At 36.3% G+C, this 12,584-nt stretch overlaps 1 protein-coding gene and 1 pseudogene across 1 annotated transcript; one reads left to right on the forward strand and one right to left on the reverse strand.

Moving 5' to 3' along the window:
- Window positions 1–25: 25 nt before the first annotated feature.
- On the reverse strand, window positions 26–2,390 carry LOC107421597 (carboxypeptidase SOL1). Its single transcript, XM_060817323.1, has 5 exons — window positions 1,997–2,390; window positions 1,813–1,896; window positions 1,052–1,115; window positions 240–367; window positions 26–34 (listed from the first exon to the last, which is right to left on the reverse strand). Exons 1-5 carry the CDS (start codon window positions 2,111–2,113, stop codon window positions 26–28), a joined length of 402 nt encoding a protein of 133 aa, XP_060673306.1. The 5' UTR covers window positions 2,114–2,390.
- A 7,829-nt stretch (window positions 2,391–10,219) lies between these two features.
- Window positions 10,220–12,495, forward strand: LOC107421598 (tryptophan aminotransferase-related protein 4-like; annotated as a pseudogene).
- The last annotated feature ends 89 nt before the right edge of the window (window positions 12,496–12,584 follow it).

The raw sequence follows: 12,584 nt of genomic DNA on the forward strand, positions 1-12,584 counted from the left end.
TATTCTCTCAAAATAAATATATAATTTAACTTTCCTATAAAGCGAAAAATAAGATTCAAACAGCAACTGGCCTTTTTGACCCTACAAACTGTCTGTTTTGAAAGGTTGGATCTTATTCTCCTCTGAAGTAAAAAGCAAAGGAAAATTAAACTAACAATCAAAATTAAATATAATTCGAAGTGAGCCGCGCGAACAAAGTCCACGAATCCTTTTGTGCTTAAACTGCTGCAGTCACATACACAGGCACTTCGTAGTAAGTTCCCTTCGGGAGTGACTTCAGGATCAAGAATAAAATCAACTGTTGTGGCTGCTTCTTCCAACCAGATAGATGTGGTCTTTGACCTGTATCCAGGGGCAGTTGCCACGGCTGCACAGTAAATAGATCAACATCAGAACTCAAAATTCATCTGAAGATGATGAAAATGTAAATAATAGAGTTTGCCCGCAGAACAAATCATAGACCTACTCATAGTATAATTTACCAGGATCATTTTTACATACACCTTTAGCAAATCTAGTTCTAAGATGCATTAAGTATTTGTTCTGTGAGTAGTTGCCTAAAGGAAAACAGCTGAAAAGCTGTTGGGTCCTCAGTACTAATAACAGCAACTTCCTTCTTTCTCCCCTTTTCTAAGGTTCCAATTCTTCTGAATAAGAAAAGGCCACATAGTCTCCTTGTAGAGGTTGAGAAAAACAAAAACATTTTTAGCTACATGGTATCCTCCCATTTCATCTAAAGACAAACTAACAAGTTACAGATTCCGTCTGGTGAGTTCTATGGAAGGAGACAAAGGCCCAATCACCAAGATATAGAGTTTCAATGTTTTAAATTTAAAGAAAATATTGAAAGTTTACCCCACCAAATAATACCCCCACTAAAGCCTAAGATCAAAAAAGCCAATTACTCATTTATAAATCTTTTTTTATTATTATTATTATTTTTTGTTTTTTTTTGGTAGTAATTTACTCATTTACAGATCTGAATAATGGTATGTGATAATAACTGGTGCAGGAAATTTATTATAAGATGACCCTTAAAAACCATTAGTACCTTTGTATCTCCCTACAAGAGGGAGCAATCGATGGTAATCTGCAAATTCTTGGCTTGTTTTCAGCTGCAATCAATGTTCAAAATGAGAAAAAAACATGTTAGGAAACGAACCCAAATGTCAGTTAAGCAGTCTGTCAAATAATGTTATAAAGATTCAGCTGAAAATTGACCAAAACACATTAAAGGTTGAATAACAGTTTAACAAATACTCTAAGAAAAAGACATTCTAATCAGCCAAATCCATTATAGAATTCAATACTCATGGATGTGTAGAATACAGAAAGATGGAAAGAGAACCAAAAAAAACAAAAAGAAATCATGAAAGTTTTCTAAGTCATAAACCTGCTTATCAAAGAAGTCACATGTAAAGACAGATCAGAGTTTGTAACAATTCTGGACCATATTTTATACATATCACAATGATGATACAATAGGACATTCCATACGTAATGATAAGGTCAAGATAATCCAAATAAAGGAGAAGAGCCTAAAAAACTATAACAAAAACAGAAACTTAAAAGAATAAAACAAAAACATAAATGATTGCCTAAATATGGGAAAAAAGCTTCCAGGGAAAGAAGGTTTCCATTGCATGTATTCAACTGATAATTAGAGTTGACACGCATAAGCCATATGCAGTAAAGCAGTTTGAATTTCCGAAACTGAAATCAGTAAATTAGAAAGGAAAACAGCAGTGTGATACAAAAGCTATTCGTATAAAAAAAAAAAAAAAAGTACTCCATGTATCATTAGGAACATACTGTGTAATTTATTCCCTTACTAGGAATAGTGCAGGGCAATGGCCTCCCAGTATCTGATGAAAAGATCCTTCTATGTACTCCTGTCTAAAGAGTTTTAACTCACATAAACAACAATTTTCACACAAATCATTGTATCCTATTAAACCATGTAAAATAACATTTTGATACCAAAACCACAGCGTACCTGCACAAGGGTCAGAACAAGATTAAGCATGCTCCTTCTGTTGTATTCCCAAAGGGTAGGAAGCTGCAATTTTACATATAGTAAAAGATCATATACTAAACCACTAAACATCAACATAAAATTAAAAAAAAATAATAATAAATAAATAAATAAATTACAAGAATTTAAAGAATACAAAAATTTGACAAGAAAAACAGCAAAATTCTCTGGGTATTCCCCTAGAGCCTTCACTCTAATGAGTCAATGGATCAGAAAGATAAAAGAGGTGCACAGTTAATTATCCAATCACTACAAGTATGGACTACATTGCTTGTGGCATTAACAAACTTTAATTTAGAAATTACTTCCTTTTCCTTTTACATATGAAAAATCATTTTCAGGAGTTAGCAAGTTTCAATCTAACCTCATTAGCAGGAGGCCATTTGTTATCACTAATATCAACGGTCAATTCCAAACAACCACCATGCAGGTAGTTCCAATCTTGCATGCCACCATATATGGGGTACCTGCAGCAGGTAATTTGCAAGTCAACTGCTAAATTAGAATAAAAAATATATATCAAAAAAAATTCTCCTAAGTTGATCGCTAAATTGACCACTGGATAAAAATAGGCCCTCAAAAGGTTGCAATACCAGTATGCTCCATTTGTGATTCCTTCTTGAAATTTTTTGCTCAAGGACATATTATGATGAGAGCGATTATATGCACTTGCCAAGAACCGGAATGTTTCATCATCAGGACAAGCATAGTAGTTTCTCCTGAAATTGATTCATATCACAAAGAAATAACTTCATGTAAGAGCACATAAAGTGAAAGAATCTTCAACCTGAAAATAGCATACATTGATAACAGAAAACTTCAATCATTGGCTGTTATATAGCACATAGACGAAACAAAAATCTATAACACTACATAAGCACTCTTACACAGTTACTTCAGAATGAGATTTTGGCACTAGAAAAAAATGTCGGTAGATATTTCAAATGGCAAGAGATAATTTACAAATATACAGCTGATGGTGCATGTCCATAAACCAATCAATACTCATACATACATGGAGATACATGCATCTATTTAAAACAAAGTTAAATGAGTTTAGCTAAGCAAGGGCTAAAAGTTGTCAGGCTAGCTTTCCACGGAAAATGAACCATTCCAGATTATTACTGATAAAGGAACAACAAAAGTGGAAGTACAGAACAGGATATCAATAAAACAAAGGCATCTGTATCAAGATGCAGAAATAAATATAGGCAACATATTAAGCTGATCATGAACATGTTATTATTACCTTTTATCTTGAGCGCCATCCTATGGATAATTTGCAACAAGTGCACCCTGGAAACAACAGAAGACACTATTAAGGATTTATTTTTCTTTACTCCATTGGAGTTCACATTAGCTAAGTTACATTCAAACTGCATATATGGATCGGTATGAACAAAAGCTTTATATTAATGAAGTTTAGTTGTTTAATTTGGATGTGCCAACCCAACAATGAAAAAGGACTGTGTGAATGAAGTGAAAAGATAAAACTAAAGTTTATATTTTGTGATTTGAAAAGAATAAGAAGCCTCTTTGAAGGCATTGAAAATACAAGAAAAAAGAGTTCCAGGGTGGCATACCAGTAAGAAACAGAGCCAAACAGAGTAGGAAGAACGAGAATAAAGAGAGGAAGAGAGTGGAGAGAGAAAAGGTGGTTCATCAAACATTTCGGTGGCATCGCAGCGCCTCTCACTAAATTACTCAGCAAGGAAGGATTCCACTGGACTCAAGAATGCGACGTTGCTTTCCAACGACTAAAGAAGGCACTAACCACAGCCTCTGTTCTTGCGCTTCCAGATTTTTCACAGCTCTTTGTTATTGAATGTGATGCTAGTGGAATCGGAATTGGTGCGGTATTGTCTCGAAATGGTTGGCCACTCGCTTATTTCAGTCAAGCATTACAAGCTTTGGCACTTTCCCTCTCCGAATATGAAAAAGAGATGCTGGCAGTGGTCAAATCAGTCCGCAAATGGCGACCATATCTGCTCGGAAATTTTTTTACTGTGTGCACAGACCAGCAAAGCCTGAAATACTTGTTGGAACAATGCATAACCACCCCTGCCCAGGCACGTTGGTTGCCGAAACTTCTCGAGTATGATTACCACGTTGAATACAAACGTGGGATTGAAAACCGGGCTGCCGATGCCCTTTCTCGAGTCGAGCTCAATTTCATTTCAGTTTCTACACCACGGGCCGATTGGTGGAGCCATCTGCAATCTGAATGTGCCTAGGACCTATACTACGTTAATTTCGGTTTCGTTCCGAACCGTGTACAACGGGATGGCATTTGGTTTGAACATGGCAAAGTCTCACTCAGTCCCTCATCTACCTTGTTGCCAACCATAATCGTTGAGCGTCACTTGTCCCCAATGGGAGGCCATTTCGGCTTCCATAAGACCCTGTCACGTTTGCGTAATGATTTCCGATGGCCTGGAATGAGACAAACTGTTATGGATTTTATTCGCAGATGCGGTGTCTGTCAGAGGTGCAAGGCAGATCATCAAACTCCAATGGGGTTATTACAACCTTTGTCCGTTCCTGATCTTATTTGGTCTAGCATATCGATGGACTTTATAGAGGGGCTGCCTTCTTCAAACGGCTATTCCATTATTATGGTAGTGGTGGACCGGTTGTCTAAGTATGCCCATTTTGTTCCTCTTACTTACCCATTCACAGCTACAGTCGTGGCTAATACCTTTGTCAGCCACGTGGTCCGACTCCATGGCATGCCCATATCCATCATAAATGACCGAGATAAAATTTTTATCAGTTCCTTTTGGTGAGCTCTCTTTCAGTTGAATGGCACCTAACTACCATCCACGGACGGATGGCCACATCAAGGTGGTTAACCGCACCTTGGAACAGTACCTGCATTGCTTCATTGGTGATCATCCTCGGTGTTGGGCGGAATGGCTCGTATGGGCCGAATACAGCTACAACACCTCTAAACATTTAACTACTCAGATGACTTCCTTTGAGGTTGTGTATGGTTGGTCTCCACCAACTTTGCTTTCTTATGTTCCCCATTCATCTCGTGTTAATGTAGTTGATTCTTATCTTCGGGACCGTGATGCGGTATTGCGTTTTCTTCGTGCCAATCTTCTGCAAGCTCAGTCCCGGATGAAGACTCTTACTGATAGGCGGCGTCGTGAGGTAGCTTTTGCAGTCGGGGATTTTGTGTATCTTAAGCTCCAACCGTATCGACAGACTTCAATTGCTTTTCGGGCATCCCTCAAGCTTGCCCCACGTTTTTTTTGGGCCGTATGAAGTGTTAGAACGTGTAGGTAACGTAGCTTACAAACTTGCTTTACCACCTAGTTCCAAAATTCACAATGTGTTTCATGTGAGTCTCTTGGGCAAACATTCAAGGAACTTGCCAGTGCTTTAACAGCAACTACCACCCATCTCTAATGAAGATACAGTTTTGCCTAGGCCAGAAGCCGTCTTGGACTACCGTGTGATGCAAAAGGGTCGTTATCAACCAAAAACAAAAGTGTTAATTAAGTGGCAAGGACTGCCCAAGGAAGATGCTATGTGGGAGAACGCGTGGCAATTTGCTCGAACCTACCCTGACTTCCTCCTTACGGACAAGGAGTCTTAAAGGGGGGAGAATGTTGTGGTTGTAATGTGGCCATGCATGTCATCCATGTGTAACGGTCCGCACCTTTAGAATGGCTTAGTGGCATTTTCGTAAATATTTGAAGATCGGGATCTTCGATCCCGGGCCGTGGGAAGTTCTTAAGAATGTCACTAGGATGGTGCATATCGAATGGCAAGCCAAGATGTGAAGGTTTGCTAGAGAAAACCCCATTATGATTCCTCGCACAAAGTGATATCTATGGGTGCCAGAAAGGAAATGGCTCAATAAGCTCTTTAGGGGGGTGGTCCGTGTTGGCTCTCCACGGCCCCCGGCTCCGGCTTCAAGCTTGGGCTAAGCGAGCCTCCCATGGGCGACGGCAAGCCATGGGGCGGACATAAAGTGCCACGGAGGTGGTCTTATGTCTCCGAGGGACAGGGAGTCCCGAGGACAGTACCGGTAGGCGCTATGAGCTGGTATTGCGCGTCACTCCTGTGTCAGAGGCTAAGTGTAGCATTCGCTATGCCGTTTTCTATCGGCTATGCCAAGAACACACGTAGGCCTTTGTTACAAGGTTGTGGCAAATGTGCCAATGAGCGGGGGCTCGGGTTCTGCCTCGCTCAAGAGGGTCGGAAGCTAAATAGGCACGGACGGGGCGACACCGTGCCATCGGGTGACATTCATATGTGGGCTTCCAATCTTGTGTTGCTACCCTGAGGGCATGTTGGCACGATGCTGGTGTGCATGCTCTAGGGTTGGATGCTATTCGAGATGTGCATGGACCAAGGCCCGAGTGAAGAGATGGGTTGCTGGCTAGATCTTGGCACAAGATTGAGTAACAAGCTACCGAGTGGGCGCGAGGCCATCGGGCTAGCTTGCTGAGCGACATGAGCCATGATGACCATGGGAACCTCATGAGCATACAATTGGTATCAGATGGGTCGATATATGAACTCGGATAGTGAAAAGGCTGGCCATGACTGGAGAGTCTTGGCGCCGCACGGTCTATTCCGCTGCATAAAATGTAGGACCGTGACACATGTCTCCCTTGATAACAGGTGTTGATTATGGGCAACGTGTGCATGACTTCCTTGGCAATAGGTGTTGAATGTGGAGAAAGTGTGCATGTCTTCCATGGCAACAGGTGCGGTGAACGTGGGGCTATTAGGAATGAGTCAGTTCTGGTGCATTTATCTTTAGGATAGGATCTAATAAAATTAGTAATTTGTTTTCGTGTTGTTTTAGTTATGGCCATTACTTTACTGCTGGTAGTGGTGCCTATTTTTATGTAAGTTATTATTTGCGCCTGGTCGTGTAGTGGGTATAAATTGTACCACAGGAATGGAAATAAAGCATCAGACCAATTACATTAATCTTTTTTCCTTCCTCCTCTTTCTTTTTACTATCTCAAAATTCAAAACACATCAACTTGCATCATAAACGAGGATATCTTAGCACCATTGATACTTTTATAAGATAATTGCAAGATTTAATAGAAAGTATGTAATATCTAAACTATTTTCTATTACATCTTATATTTTACAAAATATTAATGTTAGTGCTACTATTATCGAATATTGAAAACAATGTATTTTGTAATAATTTACAAAAAGTTACAATTGTCCATCATTCCAATATTGATAAAAAAAATATTACATGATAGCCAATTAAGCATTCTTTTTTTGTCCTTAAGTTGAGCTCAACTTTCTCTCATTGCTCTTATCATACAGTAAGAGAGAACTTTACAGTTCCCTATGATCTTTTTTTAACATCGTTTGGTTGTGAAAGGTTTACATTACTTGCCATTTTTGCCTCGCTTCCATGACCACATCATTGTTGTTAACTTGACCAAATATTGCTGATTATGATTCTCTCTTATTTCCAAACATAACAAATTCTAAAAGTTGTAAAATACATGCATTAATACATTAAACAAAAATCTATGTAATTTTATTGTTTTAAAAAAGAAAATCTTCATGTATTTAGTTACTTTTATTAATTGGATATGGCAGAAAAGTGAAAACAATGAAATAATTCCTTCCTAAAATGAGTTGTACCTATATATATTGACCTAGTAACATTTATGTGTTGTTAAAGAATGATGTTAGATATAAATAGTGTAACATTTTGAGTCTTAAATTCCATGTGAACATTTTCAATCTTAAATTTCATATAAACCAATGTAAAAGAACTTAAATATATAAAAATTAATGAATATTTCATTATTAACAATTATAATCAATTTTATTTTTCAATTGAAGAGAAGGAAACCAACTAATAGTAATTAGTCTAAACTAAAAAAATAGTGAAGAGTTGTCAATAATATTAATACGAAGCTATTTACATTCTGATCATCTCTATCAACCAATAATAACGTACTAACATAACAACTTTATAAAATTAAAACCATGTAAATTTTTTTCAATTCAAATTTCATATGAACATTTTGAATCTTAAATTTCATATGAACCAACGTAAAAGAACTTAAACCTATAAAAATAATAATAAATATTTCATTATTAACAATTATAATCTATTTTACTTTTCAATTGAAGAGAAGGAAACCAACTAATAATAATTATTCTAAACTAAAAAAATAATGAAGAGTTGTCAATAATATTAATATGAAGCTATTTACATTCTGATCATCTCCATCAACTAATAATAACGTACTAACATAACAACTCAATAAAATTAAAACCATATAAATTTTTTTCGAAAACTTGAAAAGACATATATAGCAAAGAAACAAACATATATATAAACTTACCAAACTTCCCTACAAACAAAAGCCACACCAAATTTATGTTGTAGAAGCAATAAACACCTAAAAAAATTGTTTATAGAGAAACATTAATAAAGAACATAATTATAAACAAAAAAGAGGCAAAATAAAAAATTTAAAAAAAAAAACTACAGTTGCCACTTTTGTTGTGAAAAAAAAAAAAAACACTAATAAAGTTCTAATGTCCAACAAAAATTGAAGCAACAACAATACATAAAAATCTAGATCACATAATAAATAATTTTCTTTTATTGTTGTTGTTAAATCTTTGTTTGTTGTTGTTGTTGTTTTTTATGCAAAAATTTTCGTCTATTAATTGAGTGTCATCAATTGATAGCTCTTTACAATTTCTTTTGAGCCAATAAAATGCATTATTATGATTATTATTATTATTATTATTATTATCCTCTCCCGATTTTTTAGTTTACAAAAAAATTCGAATAAGAGGATCAAAGTTAAACAAGAATTTATCAATGAATAATTCACAAAACTAATACAACTGCTTTCTTCTTCAAGGAAAGAAAGTGCATGCTTGAGTGGAGCTTCAATAATGAGTTCTTTTGTTTTGGGTGAAGAACAGGACAGAAAATGAAATGGAAAGGTCATAGCATGGCATATGTGGTCAACCCCTGACTGCTTTTTTTTTATTTGTGGAAAAGTCATGGCTACTCTTTAACAAAAAAAATTTTTAAAAAAAAAAAATTTAGATTTTCCAAATAAATTAAAATAAATAGAAAATTGAACTCCGATTTAAAGTGAAAGAATAAAATATATGTGTTTTTTTTTTAAGTCAAAAATAAAATTAAAAATCCGAACTTGAAGAAATAAAAATGGGCAAATATAAAAAATCAAAGGTTTTTCATTTCGGATGAATCCGAGGTCTTTGGTGGGGTAGAGTGGAATACTCTGATTCACACAAAGACCCATTGAGGAAATCCATAGAGTGAGAGAGAGAGCGAGATGCTGGAAAACCCCAGATGGCTAGAGTGGAGCTTCGTAGTTTATGAATACCCAAATGGGTATTCACTTCGTTGACTTGTTCGGCCTGATTACAATAGTTTCCGTCCAAGCCCCTACAGTAATGGCTCAAATTCATGGTGTTTTTTTGGTGGTTGGGCCTTGGGAAAAGTGTAAAATGTCCTGGTTATGTGAATATCATAACCAAGTGTAAATCTTATTCAATTATCTCTGCAAAGCTTATTTTAGTAAATGTATTTTTATGTGTTAATTAGAGGGTGGATGGCCAGTGAAAATGAGATACTTATTGCTGCATTCTGTTTATATTGATGTGGTAAGTAATATAAGTAATATGGTTGGCAAATTGTTGCAGATCGGGTTGATCAAAGCAGTTTTTATGGTAATGATGTAGAAAAGAACCAAGTTAGTGCTTCAAAAAATGTACCTGAAGCAGATCATGGTGATGCAGGAAGCAACAGTCTTCTAAATGAGATACATAAGGCTCCATTAATTTTCTATAGAAAATAAAGTCAGCAATTACGGAAACGCATTTTTTGCATTAATTGTAAGTACAAGAAAGGATGTCAAGTTGCACGAAAACCAGTTGTTTAGATTATGTCGAGGGTGTGCAATCTTCTCCTAACACATGGACAAAATGTTGTTTAGATTATGTGGAGGGTATGCAATCTTCTCCTGACACATGGAAAAAAGGTGGAAAACACATGGAGGAGTACCGTTTTTGAACCAAAATGAATAGTAAAAAATTTGACCAAAAACCACTTCTCTTCTCGCTTATAGTATAGACAAAAGATATATACATATCTTTATCTCCGTCATAAACTAAATTGAGCAGAGAGAGAAAATGGCGGACAAGAAAGAAATAAGCTCCAAGTATACTGTATTATTGGTGCTACTATGTTTATGTTCCATATTTGCGAACATATTGTTTGTGGTGAGAGAATATTATGGTAGTGATGAAGATTATGAGTTGGAGCTGAGTTGGAGTAGAAAAGCAGCTGCTGAAGCTGAGTCAGTTGCAGCAATTTCATGCTCAGGCCATGGAAGAGCCTACGTTGATGGTATTATTCTTGATGGGAAAAAACCAGTTTGTGAGTGCAATCCTTGCTATGGAGGCCATGACTGCTCTCACTTTTTGCCTGATTGTCCTGCAGATGCTGATAGGTGCACACTCTTTCTCCGTCTAAAGGATTATAAAAGCTTATTATTTTTTCAATTAGCAAGAAACTGAAATACAATAAAACCTTTTTTTATAATCACACTGTTGGAATTAAACTAATTTTACAACTATGATGAGGTTATCTCTTAGTGAAATTGTAGTTAAAAATATTTTGGATGATGATAATAATTTGCAGTGGGGATCCATATTTCTTAAGAGCCATTTTGAATGCAAAATGCAGAAAGCAGTGCAGTTTTAGTATCAGGGTGGCACCGAATGGGTTACCGGTACATAAATAACGATGAATTTTTAATGTCGAAAGAGCTGGAGAATCAAATTCGCAAATTGCATGGCATGGTCGGAAATGCAGTCACTTCTGGAAGATACATTCTCTTCGGTTCTGGCTCAACCCAACTCCTCAACGCTGCTGTCCATGCCCTCTCTCTTCATCACAATGCCTCCTCTCCTCCTACCCCAGTTTTAGCTTCTATTCCTTTCTATGCGGTTGGCTTCTACCTTAGAGACCTTTTCTCTGAATATATATATATATATATATATATATATATATATGTAAAACATTCAGAAGCTAAAAAATCAATGTCATATCAGTTGGTATCTAGAACTTTGGTATTCATAAATGTTATTTATGGTTAATATATGTTTGTAAAATTTCCCACAGCTATACAAAAAGCAAACAGATGTTTTCGGATTGGCGAATTTTAAGTTTGAAGGAGATGCATCACTTTGGATGAACAACTCAGATGGTAATAATACCAACCTAATTGAGTTTGTAACCTCACCAAACAATCCTGATGGGAAGCTGAATAAGGCGGTCCTTCAGTGTCCAAATGCAAGAGCTATTTATGATCGGGTTTATTACTGGCCTCACAGCCATTGCAGCTTCAGCCGATGAAGACATCATGCTTTTTTCGATTTCCAAGCTTACCGGCCATGCTGGCACTAGATTTGGGTGACAATAATTTCTGAATCCACTTTATATCCATGTCAAAACCTCTTAAAGTGAAGTGCTTAGCAGATCAATGACTTGCGTACAATGTTGTTGGTGCTTTGTTGTGCAGGTGGGCAGTGATAAAGAATGAAACCATTTACCAAAGAATGACAATGTATGTTGGTAAGAATACCATGGGTGTTCCTCGGGAAGCTCAATCAAGAGCTCTGAAACTTATAAATGTAGTCGTTCAAGGAAAAGGATGAGAAATATTTGATTTGAGCCAAACATTTTCAGTTTCAACACGCTTCTCTCTCCAGAAAATCGGAGCCCAGTACTGCAGATTCTTCCACAAAGTTAGGAAGCCTTCACCGGGTAACTTCCAGGATAATCTACCTTCACCAGGTAACTTTCAGGATAATCTATGTTTCTTATTAAAAAATTTCCTCCATTTAGGTTCGTAAAGAATAAATGCCCTCAATTCTATATTCAATATAATAATGAATGGACAATATGAAAATAAAACTAAAATAAACTGATAGAAGAAGAATAAAATGCTACCTTATGATTTCAACAGCTTAATTTGAATGACTTATCGTGGCAGCTTATGCATGGTTGAGGTGTGAGAGGGAAGAAGATAAAGACTGCTATGCAGACCTCAAAGCAGCCAACATTATTGGCCGCCAAAGCGATGTGTTAGGTTCCAAAGACCGTTATGTACGCCTCTCCCTCTTAAGGAGCCAAGACGACTTTGATCTGCTGCTGCACCGACTAAACCAATTAATATTGGAGGAAGACAACATCAAAATTATGTGAATAATGTGATTAACAATCTATTTATTACAAACACCAAGCAAAAGTTTATATGTAATATATAAATCAAGAACATCTCAAGTAATAGACCTGTTCTTGAATTAATTCCCTCAAAATCATTTGAGGCTCATGCCAATGAGCCTCCTGTAGGCAAACATTCACAATAAAAGTATTGTTGTATAACTATGAGACTTCCACAACAAATAAAACTGGTAGTATAAGTTTTTATTTTATTTTTTATTATTATTATTACGAATCAAATGACATGTGCAGAGTAACTTGATAAAG

Source organism: Ziziphus jujuba, chromosome 5 (assembly GCF_031755915.1).
Source record: "Ziziphus jujuba cultivar Dongzao chromosome 5, ASM3175591v1".
In the NCBI taxonomy this organism is placed as follows: Eukaryota; Viridiplantae; Streptophyta; class Magnoliopsida; order Rosales; family Rhamnaceae; genus Ziziphus; species Ziziphus jujuba.